This window comes from Taudactylus pleione, unplaced genomic scaffold (assembly GCF_031769625.1).
Source record: "Taudactylus pleione unplaced genomic scaffold, aTauple2 ptg000183l, whole genome shotgun sequence".
NCBI lineage: Eukaryota > Metazoa > Chordata > Amphibia > Anura > Myobatrachidae > Taudactylus > Taudactylus pleione.
The window spans coordinates 10,191,373-10,205,855 of NW_028284585.1; the positions used below are offsets into that span (position 1 = coordinate 10,191,373).

Below are 14,483 nucleotides of genomic sequence, written 5' to 3' on the forward strand. Positions count from 1 at the left end.
GGGCAACATCTCCACTTCTAAAAACTCTCACTTAGTAAATATACCCCAGTGTTGAGTTATCTGAGGTATGACGGGAAAAAGGGCATAACCGCTCTGCAGTCAGGCATCGGGCTACTACCATTAGAGGATGGATAATGACGACAATGAGAAAAGCTAGAATTGATTGACACTTGCTCCTTATGGGGGACCACTGCAACCTGGGAAACAGCTAAAGGTTGACGCTTACAAGATATAATGCACGCAGCTCATTGGACCTCAGCACAGATATTACTGACGACCCACTGAGCTCGAAAAGATAAAATTTCTCTGAGCAACCAGCAGGTATGTGATAGTTTTCCCGCCAGCTGTTGCTGGGTGCTAAGCCTCCCGTTGAACAAACTGTAGTTTGCAGGAATCTATGACTTGGTTACAGCACAACTTCTGTCTCACATTTTTCCTGTTGCTACATAATAAAGAATTTTTGTTTTGTTTTCCATTTCATACAGATGCTCAAAAGGATCAGAATAAGTTACGCACAGTTGCTCACAAGGACAGTAAATAAACATACGTTTTGTCATCCCGTGTTTGTTTACATCAAGCAAGTTTACTGTGTCAAGTTCTATTTCATGTCTTCACATGAACGTAATGTCAGAAGGTTAAGAATAGACAAAGAGGAAATTAAATATTTTAACAAGTTATAAGCATGCTAATGATTTCATATCCCTTTGTTCACATTGCTATTTATATATTTATATGATATTTATATATCATATTGCTATTTCTTTATACAATGTTTCACAGTCGATATTTCTTGCTTTTATTAGTTCACAGATCAGTTTTATGAATATTGTACTGGTTTCTTCATTTAGGTAGGTGGACCCGCCATTGAATCTTCGTATGCAGCGGCTGTGCAAAAATATGCAAAAGTCACAGGAGGCGTCTCAAGTAAAAAGATGATCTGATGGCTGGGTAAAAAGGACGTAGCACTGGATCCTCTGTGTGACCATTAGGCATATGTGCAGGGGCGTAGAGAGCACCGCCAGGCCCCGGTAAAGAGGGTGCATGGCCTAATCGCTGGAGGTTTGGCCACAACCCCTTGGAAAAAAACACTTTTGCAGCGCCGCTATGCGGGGAGGGGGCGCTGTGAGCCCCTCAGCCTGGCGCAAAGCCAGGGGGTGCGCGATCAGTGTGATCGCTCCCCCCTCAGGCATAGGAGATTGCTGTGGCTGCTGCTTAGCAGCCGCGAGCAATCTTCCAATGCATCCCAGCACACAGCGTGTGCTGGGCTGCTACAGAGGAAGGGAGGGGGGTCGGGGCCGGGCCCCTCTGGAAGCCCAGGCCCGGGTAAATTGTACCCGCTCCCCTCCCTCTCGGCGCCCCTGCATATGTGTAAGCCTCAGGTTAGTCAGGATGTCCAGCAAAATCACTTTGCCGGGGCCAGTAAAGCTGCATCCAAAGACGCAGTCACTGGCTACTACTTTCCCAGAAAATGAAGCCAATATATCCCTGCTCTCTGGAACACCCCCCATCATCGTTCCCAAACGCCAGCAGCGAGATGCAGGAGGCTTGCTACCTTAGCCCACCAGCTGCTGCTGCTAGGTGGCAATCATTCCCCAGGACAAGTACAGTTTGAAGTCATAGATTTCTGCAAACAACTGTATTGTAGTGGGACCACTACGAGTATATGAATGATTGCTGATGCTGAATCATCAGGCGATGGCTGTATTAAGGTACACACCTACACAATGGTTTTATGAATGATTTTTGCATACACAATTATCTATAGCTGATAAACTTCCTAAAATGAGCTTGTGCAATATAAAAACCTAAAGAGCAATTCAACTGTATTCAACTCCTGGATTATTCAAATTTTCAGTCTTGGTTATTGATATTTCTGAAAGTTGTTTTGATTAGCAATGTCTGGGTGCCATACACGTAGTGAAATTACAAGAGCTCACCAAGTACTATTGCACCACGTGTAGAAGTCCTCACAAGTATACAGTAAGTACTGTATCTTAAGTAATAGTGCCCTTCAGCCTCTGTATATACATGTACCATTGTACTTGCTTCTTTAAAATGATTGGTAATTATGGACTATTTTGGGACCAAACACCATGCTGTGATACCAGGCTGTGTATTACAAAAGTTGTAAAACAGTTGGGGTGAACTTTTGAGGGCTGTTGGTCCTCTATAAACCTATTTTGAAATAACATAAATACATTTAAAGTCTGAGTTACATTAGAGAACTCTTGTTATTATCTACTGTGTTCCTACTTTTTAAATTGCAGCTTGTTTAACATGACTGTGATTTCAATAAAAAATAATATAATAATTTATTTTTTTTAAATATACCGACACAGATTCACATCATTTGTCAGTCTATTTATATAGACATAATTAGTGTTGTGATCATAATTTAGAGCAGTGATTCCCAACCTCGGTCCTCAAGGCACACCAACAGTCCTGGTTTTAGTGATGTCCATGCTTGAGCACAGATGTTAAATCAAAATAACTGAGGTACTAATTAAGTCACCTGTGCTCAAGTATGGCTATTATTAAAACCTGGATGTCACGACCAGGGTGTCTCGGCATGGTAGTCGACGGTTAATACCTGTGAGGACGCTATGGCGAGGGGCGTCTGGCGGTGGCGGTGGTGCCTGGTGAAGAGCATTGGCTATGCGTGGTTCTGTGGGGGCATACTGTCACTCTGGTCTGGTTAGGCCTGGGGGTGCTTCCATTCCGTTCTGGCATGGGCGCCGCCATCTTGTCTCTGGTCAGGTGACCTAGTTGCCCTATCCTGTTGTGTCACATGCTCCTCTCTGACCATTCACGGCTGTGCACTGGGGATTTAAGGGAGTTCAGAGCTCCCTTGCATTGCCAGTGCAACGTGTTTCTCTGCGAGAGCTGAGAGAGACTGTTCCTGTGCTTAAACCTGTCTATTGGATTCATTGCCTAAGCCTGCTTTTCTTAACCTGCTCCAAACCCTGCTGGATTCCCCTACCTCCTCCATATACCTTCCTACCTGCCTGAGTACCTGAACCTGCTGTTTCCCTGCACCTTGTTTAATTTCATTCCCAGCTGGACTTCACTACTTCTGTCTGCATCAGCTACAGCTTACCAAACCTGCATTCACTTACAGCTCATCAAGCCTGCATTCTGTTTTAGCTCACCATACCTATACTGGACTGTTCTGCCTGTCACTACCTGGACATTTGTTCATTAACCCTCACAACAGTTATCAAGTGCACTTTAGTGCTATACCTGGACTTTTGTTTGCCACTCCCATGTCTTCTCAGTCCCTTATTAAAAACCCCACTTTTTCATTTAAGTCTGCTCCTGTGTCTGCTTCTATCACCAACACTGGACTGTTAGTGTGCCTTGAGGACCGTGGTTGGGAACCCCTGATTTATATCTCTTTTCCACCAAAAACCCAGGTCCGACCTGGGTTTTTGGACATGGTTCCAACCCTGGTCAGACCCAGGTCAGACCCATTTACATTGCACCTTTGATCTGGGTTACTCCCAGGTCAGCCCTGTTCACACTGAACTCAGGTCTGCCCTGCTAAACCTGTGATGTCATAAAAAGTGGGAGGTGAATGCCCCACAACCACCAATCAGCTCATTTTAGGCATGATCCAGGTCAGATAACCCGGGTTGCACCGTTTACACTGCACCATTACCTGGGTCCAACCCTGGTAGCTACCTGGGTTGGATTGCAGGGTCACTTGACCCAGGTTATTTTTCAGGGACCCTTTTACACTGAGCTGCGACCTGGGTAGACCCAGCAAAAACCCAGGTTTTTGCTCTGGTGTAAAAGGGGTATTAGAGTGCTGATATAACAGTTACTAATACTGGGTAAAGAGTGACATGCAAATGAGCAATTACACTTTCTGCCTCTCTTCAGTTTGCACAGATTGTAATAAGATGTCTGGCACTAAGAAAAGGTCAGTGACCTCTATAGAAAAGAATTTGCATTCACTATTGTTCAACTTCTTCTTAACCCAGTGTCACTGAATGTTTCTAAAGTATGTCACCATAGCAATCTCTTCTTGGCTAACTACACAAACTTTTTAGAGCAGGCAGACTGCTGCTGGCACTGTTCTGTACAGTTGTCACCAGCAATACCCAGTGCTGTTCATTCCGCTCTGTAAGTATTCTGATCACATACGATGTCATGTTTCTTTCATTAAGTAGATATATATTTTTTTTATAGATATATATATATATATATAATCTGATCGATAAAGGATACAGTGAAATTATGCTCTATTCATCACATGAAAAGGAATGAATGAGCTTATGCTACCGTATAAAAAAAAATTAGGTCCTATAATATTTAAAAATAGTCACAATTACACAGAGACCAATTTAATAGACATATACTATTACGATTATTAAATCCTTAATGATTACAGTTTTGATGACTGTATATTTTCTTGGCTCTGGTAAAGAGTTCTAATTCCAGAAGTTTATAGCATTGCATTCCTACAGTAAATTATAAGGATATGGGAAGTTTCACAGAGCTTCTTTGACAATATAAAGACATAAGGCCATAGTTCGAGTGCTTTTTACAGGGCAATGAGATCATAGGGGTGTAATATATTATTTATAGTGTAGAGCACATTATATGTGTTATAATACATATGCATATATACAGTATTCGCAATACTGTCATATTATAGGTAAATATGTTTTTCTGGGGAGGACAATTCTTACAAATTTTCAATCAAAATAGATAATTAGGTTTTAAGGTGTTAGGATCATAGCATAGTTACTGCTTTCCAGTGGCGTAACTAGGGGGGGTCGGGCAGGGTGCGTGCCCTGGGCGCCGTGGGACCGGCGGAGCGCCGCCGGCCATGGTCCGACCACAATGAGTGCGGTCAGCGCTACACATTTACACAGGACCGGCGCTAGGCTTCCAGCGCCGGTCCTGTGCTGCACACCTGATCCCGTTCCCTCCCCCTGAGCGCTTGCCCAATAGCGCCAGGAGGCGGGCTCAGGTTGTGCATAACACACGCATCACCGCCAGCGCTGGCGGCGATGCGTGTGTTAAACAGCAGCCAATGAGAGTCAGATAGACTCTCATTGACTGCTGCAGCACCCACTTCCGTCCGGCTCCTGCAGTGGGTAATGGGACAGACGGGGGCACTATATAAAGGGCACTGCAGACGGGGGCACTATATAAAGGGCACTGCATAAGGGGATACCACTACTGGGTGCACTGCATTGTGGGGACTGCTACTGGGGGCACTGCATAAGGGGGAACACTACATGGGGCACTGCATTTGAGGGGCCACTACTGGAGGTACTGAGTAAGGGGTACTAATTGGGGGCTGTATAAGGGGGACCACTACTGGGGATACTGTATAAGGGGCACTACTATGGGCCTGCATAAGAGGGACCACAACTGCATACTGGGGGTACTACTGGGGTTAAGGTGCATATGGATAGGAATGTTCAGCGTGCAAATAAAGGGGTGTGTCATGTTGACACGCCCCATTGTTAAGTGACCACGCCTCTGCCGCGCACATATCGGGATGTTGGGGGGGGCTCCCTTTTCAAATTTGCCCTGGGCGCCAAATACCCTAGTTACGCCACTGCTGCTTTCTGCTCTGCCTGCATAAAAAACAATTACACTAATTGGTAAATCAGCTGTAAATGAGCTTGCTGCAACTGTAATAATGGGAGGACATTTCCGGTCTTGAGACAGTGATGTTAAATTATTAGTCAATTTGAGGATTAGCCTCATATGTGTCTGTATTAACTATGTAGCATCAAGCACTGTTTCCTTTTGTGGAATGTTGCTGATGAATTATTTCTTAAATTATATTAATAAAGTCATTTTATTTTTTACAAGGATATTCTATTAGCATTTTGTTATCTGAATCAGTCCATTTGTCCTTGTTATGTGTTAAAGTGGACATAAAAAGTCTGTTATTTTTATTTATTAAGTAAAGCCTGTAAATCATGTCAGATCTTCTTCCACCTTTACTATGACCTTGTAAGCAACAAAATGCAAGGATAAATAAATGAAAATAAAATCCAAAGTTGTTTGTATAAGTTCTCACACCCCTAAACTAATACTTTGTGAGAGCACATTTTGCTTTTAGTATTACAGTTATCTTTATATATTGCTTAGACTTAAACTTTCCTACAGAAAATGACAAAGTCCAGCAAATTGTGAGTGTATCTCCTGATCACAGCAGTCTCTTTACACAGGTTTTCAATGGAATTGAGGTTTTAGCTCTGACTGGGTCATAACAAGACTATTATTCTCCTTTTCTGCAGCCGTTCCTTGGTTGGTAAGGATGTGTTTTGTTATCATGTTGAATGGTGAATTTCTAATTCATCTTTGTGACAGAGTTCAACAGGTTTTGTACCAAAATGTCTGATATTTTGAGCTATTTATTATGCCCTATATACTGACAAAAAGCTGAGCTCTATGGCGCCTCACCAGGTTGCAGGGTGCATTTGCAGCCACCCTATAGGACATGTGCTGGTGCCACGAGGAGCAATGCTGCTATCCCCTATGCATTGTGCCCTTGGCAGCAGCACCACTCACCAACCCCTAGTTATGGCCCAGCTTCTACATTATGTTGCTTACACTTCAATGACATGTCAGTTGAATCTTCACACAAGTATTTGCTGTTTGTTACTTGTGTATCCTGCATTTATTCAATATCTGTGAAAATTCTATTGGCATCAGCTTCCTGTCTGTTTGCATGTTTTTGTTATATCTGCATCTTTATGTTTGCAATCCTCAGTTATTGTATGAGCTCTTGTGCAATTAAACCAGAACTATTCATTGAGAATTGCTATTAGACTTTTTATTATCTCTGCCAAGTGATGTCAATCCACAAATATGTCACAGAAACTGAAAACATCCTCTCAATCATGCATTCATCACCCCTCTGAATTCAGTTTTTGTACATATGCTCATCAGCCTGCTAGTATTTGAATGTAGCAATTTACCAGTGCTGGATTCTTCTACATTTACCTTCCCTGTATGCAGCACAAGAGATACGAGAATATCCGAGTATTTCATCCTTGCTGGTATTGCTTGTGCATACAGGAATCATAACAGGCACAGATCTACCCTATCCTGGCTTAAAAAAAATGAATGATAATCTAATTTAATGTCTACCCCTTTTACACCAGAGCAAAAACCCGGGTTATTGCAGGGTCGACCCGGGTTGGGCCTTAGTGGAAATGGCTTCAAATAAAATAACCCGGGACAGTTGACTGAGAAATCCTACCTGGAAATCGAGCAGGGTTAAACACGGGTAGGTCCTGGGTGATGAGGCAGTGGAAACGGTCGTGACCCGGGTAATGCCGAAAGACTGTGATGTGAGCTTCTGGGGCACTGGCCGACAATGTCATCGGTCAGTGCCTCTCAGAGAGACAGCAATCGCAACAGTAGACTGAGCACAGATAGCCCTCACCAGCCATCTCTGCAGCAGCCACTGGTTACCCACCCGCCTATCCTGCAGCTTGAGTCACAGACTCGCAGGCTGACTCACCTGAACCTCAGAGTAATAAATAGACTCCTGTCTTATAATCATAAGTTTTTTCTGCAGTCTTTATCACCTTAGCACATACCTACTCTCCCATAGGTTTTAACAGGGCTGACCCAGTTTCAGTGTAAACAGTGCCAACCCGGGAATAACCCGGTCAAAGCACAGTGTAAATGGTGTCTGAAGCCGGGTCCGCACCGGGATGAACCCGTGTTCAAAATCCTGGGTCGGACCTTGATGACCATCATAAATCTATGTCCTTACAGCCCCAAGGCTGTACTGCCTTTCTGTGCTCTCGTGTATAGTTATAAACTCACTAGCTTGCATCCTTCAGGATGATAGGTACATATAAAAGTGGAAAACACAATCGTTTCTCTTCCATCTTTTTCTTTACACGGTTCACAAAAGGAGAATGCAGAGGAAGAATAACTTAATTAGGGGCCTTATTCAGATCCGCACGCAAATGCCGATGTTTACACATTGCCGGAGCGATTGTTTTGTGTTCATGCTCGCATAGAGGATTCACTCGCAAAGTAAGTTACAGGTAGTCAGCGTTTGGGGGAGGTAACAGGGGGGTGCTTAGAAAAATGCAGGCGTGTCTGACCGTTTAAACACTTACATGGGCGTGCATAAATTAGCTACTGCTTTCTTGCTCGCAGCAGGAGAGCCCTCTGCGAGTCTGGTGACCCACTGTGCCTGCGGCAGCTTAGACTTACTCATAAGGCTGGTTGCCGCCTGATCTGCATCAATGTTATGTTTACGCTGTTGCACGTCGTCGGACAGATATGAGAAGGCAGCAGTGGGCGTCCTTATGCTCGGGGAGGCTTTGGAGACATTAGCATATTTTCACTATTGCGTTCCGTGAGATATCGCAGCTGCAATGGTATTTGAATGCGGATCTGAATCAGCCCCTAAGAGACCTTTGCTTTCCTATGAATGCTACAGCTCGAATGCACCCCCCATAGTTAATCACATTTGGCTAAGTGAACAAAACAAATAGATGCTATGATACCTCTATAAAACGGAAACTCTTCACCTAGTAATTAGTAATATTAAAGCTCTATAAAGTTAAGGGCGGGATGTATAAAAAACTGCATTCAATCGAAAAACATTTTTGGATGTTTACTTCTTCACATATGGACCCCATTTGTATGAATAGGGACTGGAAATGTCTGCTGCAGTTCCTTGGCACAGCAGTCCCCATAGGTTTCCATTGGGGTGCACTGTGGATGCATGCATCAAGCTCTAGAAAGCAGAACTTTTCAGAGCTTGTGCCCGCTAGTACTAGCATAATGCTGTGTATAGCATCATGTACCTTCTAGCATATTATCCTATGTTTACATAGTGTATATAGTATATATTGCTGTACAATTTGAAGAATGTTTCTTCATAGACATCAGTCTCTGCATCTGTGGAGATTACAATCTAATCATTTTATCATAGGTCCCTAGGGCCAACATACGTATATGTTTTTGGATCATGACAGCAGCCCAGAGAACCTGGACAAAAGCCACATAAATATGGAGATGGTGCCCTGGTTAGGATTAATCTTTAGGCTCCAGAAAAGTGAGGAAGCAATGCTTACCACAGTGTCACGGTATATGGCATTTAAATGACAGATTATTATTTCTTCCATAGACCTTTGCATTCTATAAGTGGATAGATATAGTATGAGTTTTCTTTGCAAATAACTTCTATTTTTTACTATCAGGTTGGACACATGGAAGACCAGGAGGCTATGCCGCATCATCTTCCGCAGCAAGAAAATAACAAAGTCTCTTTCAACCTTCCAGCAATAGTATCAGATACACCTCACAGGGAGACATTTATCCAGATATCTCCCATGCCTGATAATGCACTACTGGCAGTAGGACAAGATGGTTTAGTCTCAGTTTGGACACCAGATCTGAAGTTGAAGAAAATTCGCTGTATACTGGTGAGTGACTTGTGTGAGTCTGTCATATGATGAATAACAGGTCAGGCTTTCTTAGGCCTATCAAAACAAATTTGGCGGATATCCCCCAACAAACATCTCTGGTATGTATCTAGGGGGACCACAGCAGATATCGGAGATTCCACAAACAGCCACCATAGCTTTCTATAGGGACTGCTATTTGTGAGATTTACTAAAATCCAGAATGCGTCACATTCCAGAGCTTGGCCCCGGTAGTTAACGCCATATTTAGAAGCACAGTAGCACCGAAGCAGCAAGTAAAGTGATCACATTAGCGCTCACTTTACTTTTACGCAATGCTCCTATGCATATGTATTTTTATACATTCTGGCGATCCATAATTTCTTATTGCCGCGATAAGCAGCAAAAAGAAATGAAAATTATCAGGTCTATAAGGAGAGCTGTGCTTTCCATTCACTAAGTATTATACGCACAAGGTATCCAAACTGAACAGTTAAAAAATAGTTGAACAAACATTAAACAACATCTGAGAGCAGGTAATTTCTAGATCAAACTTTATATTTGTTATGTACTATTCTTAAAATGTCTCCTTTTATTCAAAATCACCATATACCAAATATTCTTTTTCCTTGTTTCACTCTATAGTATTTTCTCTAAGGCTATTACATCCTAACCTCTCACTGCAGCTCACCCCTCTGTACACATTGCAGCCTCAATAATCTACTCCCAAACTTTCATACACCTCCCACAACTATATTTATATCTCTCTCCTTCTACTCACCAAATAAAGGCCCCACCCACATGCCCCACTTAGACCAGAATAAAAATCCAGCAAACCTCAGACACATCACGTGCCTCCCATCACCCTCCAAGCCACTAAAATGTGCCTTATGGATTGCACGCTCTGTCTGCAACAAACTAACAAACATATTTCCAATCTCTCATCGCTGCCCAAGCCTCTAACCCCAAGTGACTTTTTAATGCATTTAAATCACTTCTTACCCCTCCCTCACCCAACCCACCTGCTACTATCAGTGCACTAGATCTTGCTTCCTATTTCAAGCACAAGATTGATAATATCCGAAATGAAATGGTGGACTCTTCCTCAGCCAGTGACTTGCTCAATTCACTACCTGAACCTGCTGGCACATTCTCTTCATTGGACCCCACAAATGAAGATGAAGTATCTACACTCTTCTCATCCTCCTACTCTACTACCTCTCCTCTTGATCCTATACCCTCACAAATCAGTAAAGATCTATCTCCTGTGCTCATCCCACCCCACCAAAAATCTGTAATCTCTTTCTCTACTGGCAACTTTCCATCACTGTTAAAGCATGCGGTGATTACTCCCATTTTGAACAAACTAAATTCAGACCCTAACTCTCTCTCAAATTACCGTCTCATCTCCCATCTTCCAGGCCCCTCCAAGCTATTGGAGAGACTTGCCTACACTCGCCTCACACAGTCTTAACTTGCACAACTTATTGGACCCACTTTAGTCAGGCTTTCGTTCCCAACACTCCACAGAGACAGCACTGACTAAGGTGGTGAATGATCTGGTCACTATTAAGTCTAAGTGCCTTTGACACTGTTGACCACTCTCTTCTCATACAAACACTACAATCCCTAGGTCTTCAGGTCACAGCCCTTTCTTGGTTCTCATCCTAACTATCTAATCGCTCTTCCACTGTTCACTTTTCTGATTCTGCCTCCTCTTCGCTACCTCTATCATTTGGAGTACCGCAAGGATCAGCCTTAGGTCCTCTGCTTTTCTCAATCTATACCACCTCTCTTGGCAAAGTAATCAGCTCTTTTGGTTTTCAGTATCATCTGTACGTGGACGATACTGAAATCTATCTATCCTCTCCAAATTTCTCACCATCTGTGCTGGTCCTTGTCACTGAATGTCTTTCTGCCATTTTATCTTGGGTGGCATCTTGTCACCTCAAACTTAATATATCCAAAACAGAATTAATTATATTTCCACTGGGCAATAGTAGTTACCAACCTGATATCTCTATCACTGTTGACAACTCTACAATCAACCCCACCCCACATGCCCGCTGCCTAGGTGTCATCCTTGACTCTGAACTTTCCTTTGTTCCCCACATTCAATCTGTGTCAAAATCATGCTACATACATCTAAAAAACATATTCAAAATTCGACCATATTTTACACAAGATACTGCAAAAACTCAAATCCATGCACTTATTATTTCCCGCATTGACTATTGCAATAGTCTCCTTACTGGTCTTCCCAAAAACAGACTGTTGCTGCTACAATCCATTTTGAATGCAGCTGTGAGTCTGATCTTCCTCACCAAACATTCATCGTCTGCTGCACCACTCTGTCAGTCCCTCCATTGTGTACCGGTCTTCTAACATATGCAATATAAAATACTTTTACTTACACATAAAGCTATTAACCAAACCACACCAACATACATCTCTTCACTTATCTCAAAATATCTCCCAACACGACATCTCTGGCTGCACAAGATCTGTGTCTCTCATCCACATGCATTACTTGTTCCTATGCACAGTTACAGGACTTTTTTTAGGCTGCACCCACTCTGTGGAATTCTCTCCCATGCACAATAATGGTGCCTCGCAACCCACCAATGACCTGCGATGCGTGGGCACGTATAGACGATAACGATATCGTCCATCGCCCATGCATACAGGCCAACCTGGTCGATATCGACCAGGTTACATAGGGACCTGTCGTTGGTGGGCTGGTGGTGTGCTGGATGATCTATATCGATCATCCAGCACACCGGGAAGGTCCAGGGAGATCGTTCAGTGATATCTTTATCGCTGATGATCACCCGTGTGTATGCACCATAAGACTTTCTGCTAGTCTCCAAACATTCAAGCGTTCCCTGAAAACTCACCTCTTCAGACAAGCTAATCAGATTCCAGAACCGCCCACATAACCTTCATAGCTTCCCTAGCTAATTACATCCCTTCTTACAGACCACACATAACCTCACACATTTTCTCTTTCTTCAATTTTACATCCTCCTGACCCGAGGTCAACTTACCTGTGTGACTGGATCATACAGCTCACCAATAACCTCTACAATCTGGCTGGACCAATTTGCAATATGTAGCATCTATCCTTGTGTATCAACACCTATTTCCCTATAGATTGTAAGCTTGCGAGCAGGACCCTCTCATCTTTATGTCTGTCTGTTACTATCCAGTTTTGTTCTATTAATGTTGTTTTTAATTGTAAAGTGCAACAGAATATGCAGTGCAATATAACAAGCTGTTAATAAATAAATATAACCCAATAATTGATAAATATGCCCCTTAGCCTTAAGGAGTTTTAATATAACTAATCAATATTTGGACAGTTGGTGTTTTAAAGAAGGAATGAAGCACAAATTTGTCTTGTTAACTTCGCATTGAATGACTAGAATTTGATAAAGGTTCATTTTGGGATTAAAAGCCAGTAGTTATATTGCTTGTTGTACATCCATTTGGCCAATTCTAGTTAGTATTTATGTGTTCACACCGATCCACTGTTAATGTGATTTTTCAGCTGCTCACTAATACTTAAAAGTGTATTAAAACTTTGAGAGCCTTTCACAACCTATTTATCATGCATTAACTCTCACTATCAGTTCAATAGATAGTACTGGTAAAGTGTAATGCATCACAAGTATACGGAAAATGCATGTGTTCATTTAATAGGTTTTTACAGGTGTGACACAGATGGGGTAAACGGAGGAAGGAGCATGTTGCAGCAAGTTAGGATGGGAGCTGGAAGGCTTGGATGAAGTAGTGGGTCTTGAGAGCCCGTTTGAAGGATTGTAAGGAGGAGGAGAGTCTGATAGGGAGAGGGAGAGAGTTCCAAAGGTCGGGAGCAGCACGGGCAAAATCTTGGAGGCGGGAGTGGGAGGAAGTAATCAGTTGGCATGAGGGGCGGCGTGCATTGGTTGAGCAAAGGTGGCGGCCAGGAGATATATATATATATATATATATATATCTTGCTATATGCGCAATGCACCTGGCAGGTGCCAAAGAGGACCGGACTGCTACATGGGCGGCCCCACTGAGAGGGAAAGGTAGGAGCCACCTCTGCACATGTCTAGTACAGGATAGGACCCCCATTTGCCCCAGAACAGACTGAATTATTCATGGCATGGATTTAACAAAGTGCTGGAAACATTTCTTATAGATTCTGGACCATGCTGACAAGATAGCATCACACGTTTACTGCAGATTTGTCAGCTGCACATTCACACTGTGAATGACCAAATCCCAAAAGGTGCTCTATTGCAGGGGTGGCCAAACTGATCCTCAAAGTCCCCTGACAGTTCATGTTTTCTAGACCACCTGTGGATTTGTAGAATGTATCAGTTAGGAATGAAGGCACCAGATCTTTTAAAATGTGACAATTAGTACTACTACTTCTGTGCACCAGCTAGGTGGTCTGTGAAACATAAAATGTTAGGGGTCCCCAAGGACCGTGTTGGTCATCCACTTGACTACCACTGAACTCATTTGGGGAGATGTATCAAATTTTTCAGGAAGATAATATGGAGAAGTTGACCATAGCAACCAATCGGCTTCTGTCATTTCATAAACTGTGCTAGATAAATATCAGTTGGAGCTGATTGGTTGCTGTAGGCAACTTCTCCATTTTATCTCTTCCAAGGCTTGCTAGGTCTCCCTTATTGTCATGTTCATAGAACCAGCTTGAAATGATGTATACTTTGTAACATGCTTCATTATCCTGCTGGAATCAGATATGGGTACACTGTGGCAATAAAATGATGCACATGGTCAGCAACAATATTTAGCTAGGCTTTGATTATTATTATTAAGTATTTTAATGATGCTCAGTTGATATTAAGGGCTTGATGCAATTAGGTGTGAAGGGGGTGAATCATGGAAACATCAGCAACGGTATGGAAATTTGCACACCTTGCGGCTATATCTCGTCCTGGATTCACACATTTTTGCTTGCAGCCCCATACAGAAATGTGCGAGTCCGGAGGTACCGTAAGTGCCCATACTGCCGTACTTACTCGCGGGCTGTGAGTAATTCACGCGTAATTGGAG

The 14,483-nt window shown here is 42.9% G+C and overlaps 2 protein-coding genes across 2 annotated transcripts in view; one reads left to right on the top strand and one right to left on the bottom strand.

Annotated features, from left to right (window-relative positions):
- PLK4 (polo like kinase 4) overlaps positions 1-2,611 on the bottom strand; it is a 51,949-nt gene extending 49,338 nt beyond the window's left edge. The window contains exon 1 of the mRNA XM_088476123.1: positions 2,591-2,611. The gene's annotated coding sequence lies outside the window, so the exon portion shown is untranslated. The remainder of the gene's footprint in view (positions 1-2,590) is intronic.
- A 1,465-nt stretch (positions 2,612-4,076) lies between these two features.
- LOC148519779 (cilia- and flagella-associated protein 337-like) overlaps positions 4,077-14,483 on the top strand; it is a 99,046-nt gene continuing 88,639 nt past the window's right edge. Inside the window, exons 1-2 of the mRNA XM_088476131.1 lie at positions 4,077-4,125; positions 9,204-9,428. Coding sequence (XP_088332257.1) covers positions 9,213-9,428 — 216 coding nt within the window. The 5' untranslated portion in view covers positions 4,077-4,125; positions 9,204-9,212. The remainder of the gene's footprint in view (positions 4,126-9,203; positions 9,429-14,483) is intronic.